At 37.4% G+C, this 16,838-nt stretch overlaps 1 protein-coding gene across 5 annotated transcripts in view; it reads left to right on the top strand.

The window, feature by feature from the left end:
• LOC115236715 (calcium-transporting ATPase sarcoplasmic/endoplasmic reticulum type) overlaps positions 1 to 16,188 on the top strand; it is a 40,658-nt gene extending 24,470 nt beyond the window's left edge. For 3 of the 5 annotated variants that reach the window (XR_003884233.1, XR_003884235.1, XR_003884234.1), the window contains exons 4-14: positions 2,647 to 2,729; positions 3,543 to 3,929; positions 4,138 to 4,625; positions 4,710 to 5,715; positions 5,885 to 6,105; positions 6,185 to 6,320; positions 6,403 to 6,555; positions 6,673 to 6,806; positions 6,887 to 7,004; positions 7,129 to 13,014; positions 13,689 to 14,700. Coding sequence is in view for 2 of the 5 variants with exons in the window: in XM_029809339.1 (XP_029665199.1) it covers positions 2,647 to 2,729; positions 3,543 to 3,929; positions 4,138 to 4,625; positions 4,710 to 5,715; positions 5,885 to 6,105; positions 6,185 to 6,320; positions 6,403 to 6,555; positions 6,673 to 6,806; positions 6,887 to 7,004; positions 7,129 to 7,246; positions 14,569 to 14,603 (2,879 nt within the window). In the remaining 3 variants the exon portion in view is untranslated. Of the gene's footprint in view, positions 1 to 2,646; positions 2,730 to 3,542; positions 3,930 to 4,137; positions 4,626 to 4,709; positions 5,716 to 5,884; positions 6,106 to 6,184; positions 6,321 to 6,402; positions 6,556 to 6,672; positions 6,807 to 6,886; positions 7,005 to 7,128; positions 13,015 to 13,688 lie in introns of all 5 variants that reach the window. The other 2 variants (XM_029809339.1, XM_029809340.1) reach the window with 2 other exon arrangements.
• The last annotated feature ends 650 nt before the right edge of the window (positions 16,189 to 16,838 follow it).

Genomic DNA, 16,838 nt, shown 5'->3' on the forward strand with positions numbered 1-16,838 from the left:
ATATATCTTATATTATATTTACTTTATATTATCTTTATTATACTATTGTATATTCATATACAATGCAACAATCAAGTTTGTAATTATTTGTTAATATTTTAATTAAATTGCAAGGATTAACTAAAGATTAAGTTAAAATTAAATCTCAGAATTTTGTTAAGAACCAAACAGCTGATATTTCATTAGATTGATTGTTAAATTTAATAAACATGTATGTATATTGTGTTTTGCTATACTATTTGACCGATATTAATTTTCTCTCTTTATTCATATAAGTAATCGCATGAAAATTAGATTGTTTATTGACACTATTATGTGTTATTGAGATACATGTATTTAGAGATGTAATATTTCGGTGATCGGTGAGACACACACAGTCTTCGACATTAAATATTTTTAAGTCTGTCAAAGTTAAATGGATGATAAGATAGACTACAGCGTGTAATTCAATTGACATCGTTTGAACATAATTGAATATTTCGGCGCGTGTTCTTACAAATCTCTTTCGATAATGCAGAAATAAGGTTTTCGAAAGACGGAAACTTTTTATCGAACGGCTAATATGATTTTTCGCGAAACTCGAGAGCGATATAATTTTCTTATCCACAAAGATAAATTGAAGGCATACATATTTCGTTCTTTCGCAATTGTGTGAAATTGCGCTTGTTCGAATCAACGATCTCTTAATCTCCGAGTAATTAGTATTATTCGGAAAATCCGGTTCGCCAGAAAATTAGCATTCCAAATTCTCGATTGACGAATTGTAAACAGTATTTTCAACGAACTGTGCTTCTTCTTCGCAGCAAAAGTTTGCTTGATATAGAAGAGAAGAATATGCTAACAGATATATTATCAGAATTTAAAAGAGCGCGCAGAGACAGAGACATTGTGTTTATCGTGTGGATATTATTTTTTTCGCTTTTAATGTAATCTGACGAAATCTTGAAACCTCTTCGGAGAACGATCAAGGCTGTATTAATGAGATACCTGTTATAAATTAATCGCGCAACCGGTTATCAATGTATAATTATCGTCGTCGCGCCCTATCCATCGTGCATGTGCGTGTTTCTGTGTATATACGCTCTATCGACCGGATGACAATGTCTATTGTCACACACTGAATCCGGTAATGAAGCATGTTGCCATATATGCATATAGGTGAGAGAATAAGGAGAGAGAGAGAGGAGGACGAAGAGAAATATATATCGATGCAGCACATCATACCACGATATTAATTTCCAAGACGCGGTGGAATGTGTACTGCGAGACGTTACGTGCAATTTATGTAACGAAATGTGTATGTTACACATATTTGCACTGTCCAAACATATGCATTAAGATGCTGGAGAGATGATCTTATATTTTGAGAGATGATCATATTTTATGAAATGTTTGCAGAAAATATATAGAAAATTATTGAATAACGTTTATCTTACTTCGAAACTTTTGATTTACTATTTATAATTTTTAAATATAAAAATTGATAATATTGCGAAGAAAAAAAAACGAATACTATATCTAACTCACACATATACACATACACAATGAAAAAATGCGAAGAAATGAAGAGAAAGATCTCTACTTTCTCGCAATTGCCGCAATCATCAATTCCGCTTCTCTCTCTTTTCGCCGCTGCTATATAAGTATAATTAATAGAATCGTCAATTGTGGAGCGATGACATGACGTCAATTGCGTGCAAGCAAAAGATGCTACTCGTCAAGGATTTGCCGCTGACTAATATATCTTATTCTTTCTCGATATATATACTATTTTCCTTCAACGTGCTCGCTGACGTTGAACGTGTCGAAATGAGATTGCGTCTGCTTTTACGAGGGTCCTTCCTCGTAATACCAAATTAACTTCTGTGTCCACGTCACAAAGCACACGTTACTTTAGATTAAAATAATACCTATAGATATGGCGTGTATGGATAGCTCGCGTTTTGTAAACATAGTTTATTTAATTTTTCAATTATACTATAAAGAATCGGATCTAAAAGTGGATAATCATAATATTGCCGAAAAAAGATAAAATAATTTCTGATCTGAGCGTAACGCTTAAAAAGACATTTACATTAAATACTTACGTTATAGTATTCTATCGAATTGTTATAAAATATGGACGAAGAAAAACAGATGAAAAGAGAAACAAACAATTTTTCTCGTGCAACGTGTCCTAATTTATAATTATTATTCGAAAGAAAATATTTTTCTTGCCTATTGAATGTCAATCACATTCGACATTGATTTCATCGTTGTGTATTACAATTAATAAATCTGTTTGTTTAGCATAGTTGAGAATTGACATCGACATTTATGCGACAAATTTATTATAACTTGAAAATTAGTTTAATTTTGAGTCTATTTAAAGATATTAAGCTAAATTTATTATTATTATTATTTGAAAGATTACATGCAATTCGATAATTGTTTTACATTTTACGATTTTTATGCAGATTTAATGTCAATATGCCGCAAAACAATATTTTTTCAAAGAAGTATTTGTATGATAAAATAATACCGAAATTTGTTCATGAAAATAAATTTTGCGAATTTTGTTATACATTTTCTTCAAATTTTATTTAAATTTTATTTTCCTGCGCATTACGCGAGATTATTAATATTTCATTAATTTTTTGCTTATAGGAAAATCCATCTGGCAACTCGTTCTGGAACAGTTCGATGATCTTCTAGTTAAGATTCTTCTATTAGCCGCTATTATTTCTTTTGTAAGTATAAAATGCAATAGAGAGTACGCTATTATATAAATATATCTTTTATAGTATAAGATCTAAATAATATAAAAAACAAATACATCTTTCAAAAAGAAATAAAAAATATAAAGTATAATACAAAAAAGATTAAATAAATATGGTCATCATTATTATTACGGATTATCAGGAAAAAGTCATAGACGACCTAATCTTCCATGAAACCTATGATAACATGAAATAAGTTAGAAATTTTCTTTGTCAAATTTTCTGGTGTATGCCGCGTTGCTAAAAACATTATAATTATATGTTTACCGGGGTTCAAGGGTAAATGAGGCTAAATATATCTTCTACGAGAAGTGAAAAAATAGCATATTGATTTCAAGTAGCCGTGGTGATCTGATTTTCTCTTGGCGCATAAGAGAAATGTATAATATTTATTATGGAATTTAATTTGCAAATTGTAAAACTAAAGTACATGTAAGTCAGTTTATCGCCATAATAAATTTGAGAAGAAAATTTTAGCGGAACATGTACGCTTTAAGCAACTTATCCTTAATTTTATATATAATATATATATATTCTTGTTATTATTTTCTAAGATGTATTAACTGATATTACTGCAAAGTGAATATGATAAGATCGAATTTCTTATATCTTTTTATGAATTTTTGAAATTCATTTTTTACAAGTTCCAAATCTAAACTTTATTTCGAAAAGGATCGTTCAATAGCCAACTGAATAACACAAATTTAACATATTAAATTTCTGTCTGCCTTTTTTTTCTTTCAAACCTTGCTAATTTGCTATTGGCTACCTATTGTTCTTCAGGTATTAGCCTTATTTGAAGAGCACGAGGATGCGTTCACGGCCTTCGTCGAACCCTTCGTTATCCTGCTCATTCTCATCGCCAATGCCGTAGTCGGCGTCTGGCAGGAACGGAACGCCGAGTCTGCGATAGAGGCGCTCAAGGAATATGAGCCAGAAATGGGTAAAGTTGTACGATCGGACAAAGCCGGCGTCCAGAGGATCCGGGCCAAAGAGATCGTGCCTGGTGACATCGTGGAAGTATCGGTCGGCGACAAGATCCCGGCGGACATCCGTCTTACCAAAATCTTCTCGACCACTCTTAGGATTGATCAATCTATTCTGACCGGTGAATCGGTGTCTGTTATTAAGCACACCGATCCCGTGCCCGACCCACGCGCCGTCAATCAGGTTGGTAAAGTTATAGCTGTATAAATATTACCACTAAAATTAAAAGCACTATACGCAATTTGTATCAATATCTATGAAAAAGTTTTAAAGTTTTATTTATGACATTTATGTGTGCATCATGATTACTCAATTATACATTTAATTTGTATTATGGTGAGTTCCTCAGAATTTTTATTAAGTTTCTTTTGTCGATATTGTGTTTTTCTAGGACAAGAAGAACATCTTGTTCTCTGGTACTAACGTTGCCGCTGGCAAGGCCCGCGGTGTCGTCATTGGAACTGGCTTGAACACGGCCATCGGTAAGATTCGTACAGAGATGTCGGAGACCGAGGAGATCAAGACACCATTGCAGCAAAAATTGGATGAGTTCGGCGAACAGTTGTCAAAGGTTATCTCGGTGATTTGCGTCGCCGTGTGGGCCATCAACATCGGCCACTTTAACGATCCGGCTCACGGTGGATCCTGGATCAAGGGTGCCATCTACTATTTCAAGATCGCCGTCGCTCTCGCTGTAGCCGCTATTCCTGAGGGTTTGCCCGCCGTTATCACGACTTGCTTGGCTCTGGGTACCAGGCGTATGGCCAAGAAGAACGCTATTGTACGATCCTTGCCGTCTGTAGAAACTTTGGGTTGCACGTCCGTCATCTGCTCTGACAAAACTGGCACTCTGACGACTAACCAGATGTCCGTTAGCCGGTAAGATAATTTCTTTTTTTCCCGTTACTTAAATTAAATACAAAATACTAGCTAGCTAACGCATAATTTTTTATATATTTGCAGAATGTTTATCTTTGAGAAGATCGATGGTAATGACAGCAGCTTCCACGAATTTGAGATCACCGGATCGACTTACGAACCCATCGGTGAAATCTTCTTGAGGGGACAGAAGATCAAGGGACAGGATTATGAGACTTTGCATGAGATCGGTACCATCTGCATCATGTGCAACGACTCCGCTATCGATTTTAACGAGTTCAAACAAGCATTTGAGAAGGTTGGCGAGGCCACAGAGACCGCCCTAATCGTTCTCGCCGAGAAGGTCAATCCGTTCGGTGTGCCGAAGAGTGGCCTGGATCGCCGAACTGGCGCCATTGTCGTCAGGCAAGATATCGAGACGAAGTGGAAGAAGGAATTCACACTAGAATTCTCACGCGATCGCAAGTCCATGTCGTCGTATTGCGTGCCTCTGAAACCAACAAAGCTGGGAAACGGACCGAAACTATTCGTCAAGGGTGCGCCAGAGGGTGTGCTAGACAGGTGCACGCACTGCCGCGTCGGTGGTCAGAAGGTGCCACTTACTTCAACTCTGAAGAACCGCATTTTGGACCTGACCCGGCAATACGGAACTGGTAGAGATACCCTACGCTGTCTCGCTCTCGCCACTGCCGATCATCCGATGAAGCCCGACGAGATGGATCTCGGCGATTCTACCAAGTTCTATACATACGAAAGGGATCTCACGTTCATCGGCGTAGTAGGTATGCTTGATCCGCCTCGCAAGGAAGTATTCGATTCGATTGTTAGGTGCCGCGCCGCCGGTATCCGCGTAATCGTCATCACCGGCGACAATAAGGCCACTGCTGAAGCTATTTGCCGACGTATCGGAGTCTTTGGAGAGGATGAAGACACCACTGGCAAATCATACTCTGGACGTGAATTCGATGATTTGCCGATATCGGAGCAGAAAGCTGCTTGCGCTAGAGCTCGTCTCTTTTCTCGTGTAGAACCGGCTCACAAGTCCAAGATCGTTGAATACCTACAAAGCATGAACGAGATTTCTGCCATGGTAAGTCTTGAAGTTTCAGGAAATCTTACTTTAATTATTTCAAGGTGGATTGTTATTATCCTTAAATTAATAATGTAAATATACATTTTTATATCTTTAGCCAATATTTTTATCATTCAATAAAATGTTCTCTTAGAAGATTGCAAAGTAATTTTGCATCAATTCGCAGACTGGTGACGGTGTAAACGACGCTCCCGCCTTGAAGAAAGCCGAGATTGGTATCGCCATGGGTTCTGGCACTGCGGTCGCGAAATCTGCTTCGGAGATGGTGTTGGCAGACGACAACTTCTCCTCCATTGTAGCCGCCGTAGAAGAGGGCCGTGCCATTTATAATAATATGAAACAATTTATTCGTTATCTTATTTCTTCCAATATCGGCGAAGTCGTCAGGTACGAGATATACAAGTATACAGTGAGAAAGATTACAATGAGAGTCGAATTTACTTGGTATTTTCACGTTATTTTGCAGTATATTCTTGACTGCTGCCCTTGGTCTTCCTGAAGCTCTGATCCCGGTCCAACTTTTATGGGTCAACTTGGTTACTGATGGTCTTCCAGCTACCGCTCTCGGTTTCAATCCACCTGATTTGGACATTATGAGCAAGGTAAAGTCAAAGAGTGCTATAATAAATGATATGCGCGGCCGTATTGTCGAACACTATATCTAATACTGTGCGTTCTTTGTAGCCCCCTCGCAAAGCTGATGAATCACTTATTTCCGGATGGCTGTTTTTCCGCTATTTGGCTATTGGTGGATATGTAGGCGCTGCCACTGTCGGTTCGGCTGCTTGGTGGTTCATGTATAGTCCGAATGGTCCTCAACTGAACTATTATCAAGTTGTAAGTTTCGACTAAAATTTGTTCACCGCTATAATTATATTCGTTATTATTTGATAATTATCGGAATCAAGTTTTTTTCAAATTTAATGTAATTTTACTTATTTACACAAAATATAGACTCATCACTTGGCGTGCATTGGTGGTGGAGAGGAATTCAAGGGTATTAACTGTAAGATCTTCTCTGACCCTCACCCCATGACTATGGCTCTCTCTGTGTTAGTCACTATTGAAATGTTAAACGCCATGAACAGGTGAGAAAAAATTTGTTACGTAATTTCTGTAAGAATCATGTTTTTTTCAGGGTTATAATAAAATCTATATTCTTTTATAGCTTGTCTGAGAATCAATCGCTCATCAGTATGCCGCCTTGGTCCAATTTGTGGCTCATCGCCTCCATGGCTCTTTCTTTCACACTCCATTTTGTCATCTTGTATGTCGATGTTCTTTCGGTAAGTACATATCAAGATTGCAACAGCGCATGGCCGAGAAGTCTTAGTCTTCCAGCAGCTCAGAATGCGTAAATCAGCACATAAACCTCAAGAATTCGAAAAATCGTTAACTCTATTGTTTCAGTCCGTATTCCAAGTGACCCCGTTGACGTGTGAAGAATGGCTTACCGTTATGAAGTTCTCCATTCCAGTGGTACTTCTCGACGAAACCTTGAAGTTCATTGCCAGAAAATTCACAGACGGTGAGAATCCAATTTACACCGTGCATTGGATCGTTCTAATGTGGGCTGTGTTCTTTGGACTGTTGCATATTTGTCCCATATAGAACGTCCGCGAAATAATAATAATATTAATCTAGCAGATGATGTTTTTTTCCTATGGAAAAGCATCCGCGATTATAAAATTGGACTCGCAATTGCATTTAACCGAAGCTCTTCCCACCGTGACGCGGGAAGGCGCGAGATAAGTTATTAACAGAGTGCGTTCAAGTGAGATTTTAACAAATTTGACTGTTGTGCATGGTGTTAGTACAACCATATGTATATGAGATACGCCACCAAGGCCCATCATGCCCGCATCACACACCGTACCCTGACGTCGTTCAACGATCACGGGTTTCGAGTGGCATCGAGTGATCCATAAGAAAGAACCCCAGCGTAAATCAAAGATTGTGATCGTTAAATTATTTTCTACGAGTGCCTTTTGAACATTGAATTTCCTCTGCAACCAATACGAAATTGTTCGTAGATGTTCTTTCCGATAGATGTGTTTGAAACGTCCCAATCCTTGTTCTGTGTACTATTATTTTTGTACCTTTTTTTTTTTTTTTTTTTTTTTTTTCTTGAGCACTCTTCGGTTAGCAATGGATAAATTGTGGCACCAGTCCTATAGTGCACCAATGCAGTTAAAACTCATGTTGATTCATTGCACGCATTTCTCCATCTGCGTTTTTCGCCGATATTAATAATGTTATAACATAAACTTTTATATCTGTGCATGTTCGCGGAGTGTATAATTAATCTTCATCGATTTGGAAAGTACAAAATACAGCATGTTATAATCGTACCGGGAATAATAACTTCGGTTTTCAGCGCAGATGATACATTCGTGACATGAGCAGAGGCATTTCTATTAAAGTAATAGGCGCGTTTACACAACGAAGACAATAAAACACTCGGCAGAAACGCGGATGGAAAGAACAATTCCTATAGTAGTTATATTATATAGTGGCTATATTATATTTGACTACCTTTTCCTCTGATTTTTATTTTCAGATTGAGTTTAATGCACCACGCATGCATTAAATTAGCATAATATTTGGTTTACGCGATTAACATATACGTTTCATAAATTCTCCGCTTACACTTCTTTTATGTTGCTTTTGATGTTGCTTGTTATAAATCGCATTTATTGATGGATTCTTAGTGTCTGGTGTTCCTGTTTCGACCCCGAAATCAGAACCGAAGCTGTCTGAGCGTTTGCCGAAATTTCAAGGGAATACAAGAACTTCGCACTAACGGATCTCATTTTGTGTTCTGCATACCGTGTCTTCCTTCCTGTAGAGATAATCCATGCACGGTACTAACAGCACGTGTTTGTAAGATCCTCTCTTGTTGTAATCTATTCCTTTTAATTATTATGTATCCTATTGTGCCATGCGATTAACGAACGATTCAATTTCGCGCATCCTTCAGAGAATATGCGCGCTCAGTATATATATTGTTAATTCATTTAAGTAGAGAACAGAAGACTTGGTTTTCAATGTCTTTATGAATTAACTTTCCATCAAGATCGTCGAGTCGTATATTATGCTAATTTTTCTTTCTACAAGCGCGATAAATCGTGAAATGAAATTTTGTAAATATTAACATCTCTAACCAATCGTAATCGGCACAGTAGGATTTCTTCTCATTTCTCATTCTGGTTTGCGATAGCGTCTGTCTCTTATGTGTATAACGTATTATATATATGCATATATATACATACATACATACATACATACATATATATATATATATACATATATATATGTGTATGTGATTTATGTATTTGAAAGATTTATGCAGTACAACATAGATTCGCGTATCGCTAATTTCCGGATATGAACTGCAGAGATTCGTAAGTGTAGAATAAGGCAACCGTCAAGCAGAGGAATCATATAATTAATCTCATTATTTTTTTCAAAACACAGTCCATAGATTTTCTAGTACATTTGTTCATATACATTATTATCGGAGCAGTGTTCCAAACATGAACATATTCAATGTCAGGATCGACTATCCATTTTCATTAATAGTGATATCATTATGTTGCTCGTAGAATTAATAAAACGACGTAGAATTTTTTTAAATAAATTCATCATTGATAATAAAATAATTAGCTAGACGCATATATCATTGTTTTCCGTCTCTACTCCCGAAAAGCTTTTTGCATTTTTATTTTAAGCACGTGCATATTAAACTTACGACATCCTTAATCGCAAAATTCTGATTTTAATGAAATTTTATGAATATATAGAGGAGGCTAATACAAATGAATTTAATAATTTTTGACTAATACACAGAAAATTGCTTTAGGATTGAAGATTCTCAAAAGAATTATTGTTTTCTACTAATATATAATAAATTAGTTTATAGATTATTTAAAATGTTAAAATAATATATTCAATTTGAAACATACAATTTAATTTGACAAAATGGATCAATATAAAAGAAATCGGTTTTTTATTGTTACTGAAGAAGATTGCTTCAGGAATGATATATTATTTATTACAGCTATTTTTTGGCGGAAAAAAAAGTTTTTTCTGGTGGCTCCCTTCTCTATGTATATACAAAATTTTATTAAGGATCATCGCTGAGTCTGCTTCATTGAACTGTGATATAGTTTCATTGACGAAAATTTATTTGTTGGAATTTAAATTACGGATGGAGCTTCCCATTTATTTTCTCGTTTATAACATAATTTCAAACGATCAATATGCAGACATCGCCGATCCTCAGAACTTTTGCATTAGGAAAAACAATCTCTGATTATTATTGAAAATATTTTTCGATTGAGTGAACAAACGAGTTCGGTCACTGCCTTAGCTACACGCGCCACACATGAAACGAATAATCGGTGTCGTCACGAGTACGTGGGCCTTCTGATGCATCTGACCGCTTAGTCAGTTCACCCCTTAGAGCGTATTCTGTCGGTGCAAGCATATGATCCGCATCTTAAATACATGCGTTAAACGGTGCATTTAGCGCGTTAAAGCGCTTGTCTTAATCTCGATTTCTTTCTCTTTCCATTTATTAGTGACACGTTTAGCAAGAATCTTTATTTTTCACAATATGATATTTCTAAAGCTTAGTTTCCTCGTTACATTCGATCCGAGAGAAGATAATCGGCGCAAGAGCAATGTTATATCGTGACACATGATGATAAATTGTTTCGAGAATAGCTTTTACACTTCCATCGACAGTGTACGATCCAAGGTTCATCCGGATCTTCGTAGAGATCGCCGTAAGACGCCGCGATCCAGCGTGCGAAACGCAACACGTGCTCCGCTCCTCGGACATTGCAAACGCAACAAGACTGACGATGTGTTCCGCAGAGGAGCGGATGCATCCGCTGCGTTTTCCGCACGTGACGCATAATAATTTAATTGCGCCGTAGCAGGCGCCTTTCAGGAATCGTGCCGTAGGCACGATAGTGTAATATAATTAATTAATTATTAATATATTAATTATATATATGCTTTAATTATTAATATATTAGTGTAATATATTAATAATTGAAGCAACGGTTAAGGCGTGATACTTTGGTATGGGCATAATTAAAACTTAATCAGACCGAACGAGTTAGCGCTATTACGCACTAACAAAGAATCTAATACAATTTTGTGACGCTCAATAAATTTGGCGAAATTAATCGGGGAGTCTGGATGTGCGAGATAATGCATACGACGAATCTCGAGAAAGCTCCCAAAAATTCATAAATCATTAAACCTTTAAAGGTCTGAAAACCTAGTAAAATAGTACAGGGAAAAATTCTCGGGAAAAAGGAAAGTTTTTATTTTCTTCGGGATTCGTCGCTCGTTACTTCTTTGCGTCCGAATCTCTGCTTTGTCCACGATGTATCTGTAAGTACTTGTGTATTGTATTTTACGTTTGATCGAGAATGACGGAGTAGTGTCATCTCGACGAAAGAGCTCTGCGTGACGTTATGCAATTATCGATGAGTTTGTTTAATGAAAATTGTAATCTGAGTATGCATATTTCGATTAGTTTTTGATGCTGAATATGAAAAGAAAAATTGAGATTTATATTTATAATTGTGTCTCTTTACACATATATTTAACATATCATATATAATTTATGAATTATAATTTAAAAACAAATTATACTTTTTTTATCCGACAAAAGTTAAATACTCGTGGCTGATATCGTTGAATATTTCTCATCGATCTTTGTGTAACGTCGAGACAATTAAACGCAGTGTCCAGCGACGATGAGACTACAATCGTGACGTTTCCTGCAGGAAGTACCTATATTTCTTTAACGATAATAAAGTAAATATTAATATTATTAACTTATGGAATACTATAATATTGAGTGATTTGAAGTATACACACTCGCCGCGGATGCGTTTCGCGGCGAACGATACCCGGCAATTATGGTTCTGGGTGTAATCAGATTCGCGTAGAAATGAGAAAAAAATAAAAATAAATAAAGAGAAAAATATTATATAACACGAATCCGACTGTTGCGCGAGTTACGAGATCCAGTCTATATATGATAAATATAATTACGTCATAATTATCGCCATTTTTTTTGTTGGTGTTCGCAATTTCTTTATTTATCGTCTGATTCATCTTTTTGTCTATTCTTTTATGTATTCAATTCAAGCTCGTACGGAATGATATTATAACAAGTGAGAGTATATATATGGCGATGTGGAACGATTTAGAGTGCATTACTTGTTATAATAAAAAGAATCATGTGTTACTAATGTGCGTGTCTCGATTCTCAATGATTAGCCTATTGATCCGCCGGTGACTTTCGCTTCAATTTGTCAACTGGCGCTCGCGTATTTTACTGTCACAGAACTGAACACTTAATATACCGCTGACCGTAATAAGTGTTTGGTTTAGTCTGTATCCCTAAGTATGCCTAAAGCCCCACTCTAACTTCTTGCCTTTTTCTCTTTTTATCTGTTATTCCCTTTCACGAGATTCTGAATGCTCATTGTAACTACAGCTGGCTTAAGACATTCAAGCGTGGGCCAAAGTTGTACGAAGCTACTAATCGTGAATATAAAGTTAGAATTTTAGAATGAAAATTAAATCTCTATTTTTTACTCGTATTTTCACGAATAAAGAAGTAAGATTAAAATTTTTTATCAAATATTTTTAAAGTTACGTGAAAAGATTATATATTCTGTAGAGAATTATTAGGTTTAAAATTAAAATTATACAGATTACTCAATAATTTCAAAATATTAGGACTACGGTCCGCTCATCCAATGATTAAGGCAGCCTTTGCTTACATATATATGTAATCTTAGGAATTTCTCGATATAATAAATCTCGAAAGGTTTGCAAGGACTTCTCGGTGGGGACCATCTTGAGAACAGTTTGCTTATGTGGAGGCAAGATTTCGGAAGATAAAACACCTTTAACGGTGATGCCGAAATACCATTTTTTTCGACATAATGAGTCCTCGAATCTTTCCATTATCGCGGCTACTATGTGTCCTCCCCCTCCCCCTCTCTTCGGCCCTCTTTCCTACGGAAAATTGTGTTTGGAGTTCTTGCATGCGTTCATTGGAAAAACGAACCGATGTGATAACTGTCAACCCAGAATGACCCAAGTCCTAAAATCGAGGAAGTTGAAAAACATCACCCCCGTGATACAAAACGCGACCTCGACACCCCTTTTTATTAACTTCCTGCCTGCTGGTGTGCCAAACTGTACAGTCACAAGGAAGGACAGTCTTCGAGAACGACTACGGGCGCGTGGATGAAACAGGTAATGTCGAAATTTTAAGAATATAATTTTTAAATTTTAAGAGACTAACTTTTAACTATACGCTCTAACGCAAAACATGTCACACGAAATGCATTTAAAAAATGAGCTACTTGTAGGATAGCCATCCCAGACAGCACAAAACGTCCTCAGGATCATCCTGAATATGTCCAGGATGGTTCAGGATATTTGTAGGATGTTTTAAAATATTATTATAAATATATTTTATGAAAATTTAATATGCATACATGATTACTTTCGGTTATTTTCAAAGAGGTATTAAGATTCTGTGATATTCTTTTTGTTATGATGTGTTTCCACAATTTAGAATAGATGTAATATATAGAATATTTTTCCGTATATTTTTTATTCCTTATTACCTGCATATGATCCGTATAAATTTTAGGTTCAAGAAGGTTTATTGTAATACATTTGTATTACATACATAAATACACATGTATGTTCATTTTACAAAATTCTAGATATATAATCTCTCTTCACGATTAATCACACATTCACACCGCCGCACTAACGCATCACCGTCACCAGCGGCTTGCATCAATTAGCAGCTGCATCCCGTTCCGTAGTGAACGAGGCGCGTGGCTTGCCGTAGCTGAGCTAGCGAGAGTGCCTTAGCGTGTGGTGGAATAATCGATGTTACCCTCGTATGATTGCAGTGGCACCGTCAGTGACGCCGACAAAATAAAGACCGAATGGGCGTAGGGCGAATCTTGAGAAAGAGAGAGAGAGACACCTATAATCGGCCGCAGCCGAGAAATCTCGGCGACTCAGCACTCACACTACACTCTCGAGCTGCTCTCGAAGAGGGATCGGAGACGTCTTTTATAACAGAAAAAAAAATTCCCCCCGAGAATGCGAAACTAAAGCATCCCTCCTTCCCCCAACACACGCACCGCCACAAGCATCACATAAACGCGCGCACGCACTTGCCGCGTTTGCACGTTTGTCTGCATGACAATCGGACGTCCAGATCGATCTCCCGATCGAGAGATGACGGAAAAGAAGGAAGAGAACGAATGTACGACTAGCTTAGAATGATTAGAATATTGTCGCAGTATTTGTCCATCTTTAATTGATACTTTTATTCGTTTATTTGTTTATTACGTTGTACGCGCCAGTAGGTTTCTAATTATATCATGATTGTGATGATAAGAAAATAAGGATATTGATTTTACTCGAATCAAAACTCGTACACTTTATTTCATTTGTTACTATTGTATCATCGAAAGAAGAACGCATCGTCGAGACACAATAATTTTTTTTATCAAAAGGAACAGTTTTTTTATGCAAAACTGCAACGATTTTGTGACCTTTTCTTTTCGCAAGGATCCGTACATTCGTTCGTTTGAGCAAATCTCATCCGATTAATCCGAGGACCGATCGTTTCAGATCGCCGATGTCGAGAGGAGGATGCAGGAGCGCGCTATAAAATAGCCAGCCTTGCACACTACGAATCTTTTCCACTTTAGTTCTCCATTCTTTTTTTCTTTAGGTCACCGCCGCTCGTTAATAGTTCTCGTGTGTGTTATGTTGCAGTAAATGAGGTGGTCGTTGACAAGTGGTCCCATTAAATGAGTGGGTCGTCGACAGGCACGAATCCCTCACACTCCGTCGCCGCCGCCCCACCGAGCGCGCGCAAAAAAAGAGCAAGCTCAGCCCGAAAAAAAAGCACAGCCAAACGAACGAAATAATCGGCGCGCTTGCGTTTGCATCGCAGTAGAGCATCGCTATAATAACAAGAGAAACAGCAGCAGCAGCAACGTACTCGATAACCACTTAGCTACCTATCGCGACCTTCTTCAATTCGGGACTCTTCCCGATCAATCGCTGCATAGCCTCGACGCCGCTGCTTTCTTTTTCATTTCAATCTTCTTTTCTCCCTTTCCGCAAGATTGCTGTGCGAAAAATCGTTCGAGTCGAGTTCGTCGTCTCGCGGCGAAAGCGAAGCGAACGAACAGCTTGGGAAATTCTTCGTCTCTTTGATGTTTAGAGCGGCATTAACGTTCTTAACTCAACGACTGTGCCTTCTTAGAGCCGGTTGCATCAACGTTGACGCTAATCTTTTTTCTACACAGAGTGAACGTTGAAAATTTGTGGTTTACAAAGTACCGCGAAATTTTGAAGAAAAAAATTTGATCGGTTCTTTATTCTGAGTCGCACAGTTATTTTTGATATTAATATTTATATCACGCGATATATATTTTCTCCGAGAAAAACTGATGCCAATCGGAACTCGAAATATAATAAATAAAATAACTGAATTAATAGAGAGATTCTCTATTAATAAAAAATTATTACTCGATTCTTTATTATATGATATTCTTTCTTTTTGTTCGTGGCACTTTGTATTAGATAAAACGCGAGTGAAAGATTAGCTGACTTTAATCGTCGGTGCAACTCAGCCTTAGTTTCCTATCCGAGCGAGGAACGAGAATGTGATATAACTGATTGCGAGAAAGTAGAGGAGCGTTGCCTTGTACTTCTTTAACCCGTGACGCCCCGAAGATGTATTAACACATATAATGCAATCCTTAACGGTCACGTAATCCTTTCTTTTGTCCAAATAACTGTTAATCGATCATTTATAATCTTTCAATGAAATGATAACCCGATTTTCTTAAAATCTTATTAGTGTAGAGGATAGAATCGTGTTCGCTTTTCGTTATGCTTGCACTGATTTAATCAAATCTCATTTTCTTCTTCTCTATTTTTTTTAGATGCGCTTTTTTTCTCTCGCCACTTTGCGCTTGCTTTCACGTCACTTTATTGATGTGACGTTCTATCTTCTTCTTTTTTTACTTTTCTCTCTTCGTGTTTCACATTTTTCCTTTTTTTTTTTATTCCGTCTGTAATCTTTTTGATATGAAAATCTCGCTAGGCAGTACATTTCTTCCCTTAACAAACTCGGCGGTCGCGTGTCCTCGATTATACAAACAAATAAAGGGCAACAATCTACATTTTCAATCAAAGCTAATTGTATTAAAACAATCTTTGCCTCTTAATAACACATGTGCAAAGCCAGTTTTGTTCTGTTTTTAAAAATGAAAGATATAAATGTCATATTATTCTGACGTAATTAGTCGACTGTTATTTGATTATGAAGATTGCGAACTCTCCAGTACATCTTTTATAAAGGCGTGAATTGTCTCATCAAAAGAGATAATTTTTCTCCGAGGGAAACGAATGCGGCCACCCATTATCAGGAATCCTTTTCTCCCCTTCTTCCTTTAGCTTCCGAGACGCCGTGTCCCGATGAATAAGCGTTAGATTAGGTATTTAATCGCACACGCAGAGAGATTAGATACTCAATCTCTCCCCTGTCAGCCACGAACGACGGAATAATCCTTCGTAGCTTGAAACGTTCGGTTCGACGATGAGAAAAAGACCGTCACCCGTACCTGGAACGCTCAATGATGTCACAGTCCGTCCGCGCGCGCTCGCGTTTATCCAGCGAACAGTCGCGAGAGAGAAAAGAAGAGAGAATCTCAACAATCCTATTCAACAGAAAGAAAGAGAGAGAGGGAGAATCTCTATCCCATCGCGCGAAGAAATCTACTCGTATACCGTTCTGGATCTCCAAGGATCTTTCAAGGGATGCTGCAACGCGTCGCATCACTGCGTGCATTCGCGGTCATGTGACGCACGGTGAAGATGTTACACAGCCGGATGCTGGACAATAGGGGAAAACGTCGACCGGAAAAGCCGTTCGAACTTCTCGGAACGGATCGACGAGGGGATCGAGAGTGGTGACTCCGCGAAACGACACGGTTTCGAGCAGTGACGTAACTTTCGCGACTGGAGGCTGT

The sequence above is a fragment of the Formica exsecta genome, unplaced genomic scaffold (genome assembly GCF_003651465.1).
Source record: "Formica exsecta isolate Colony F162 unplaced genomic scaffold, ASM365146v1 scaffold26, whole genome shotgun sequence".
NCBI lineage: Eukaryota > Metazoa > Arthropoda > Insecta > Hymenoptera > Formicidae > Formica > Formica exsecta.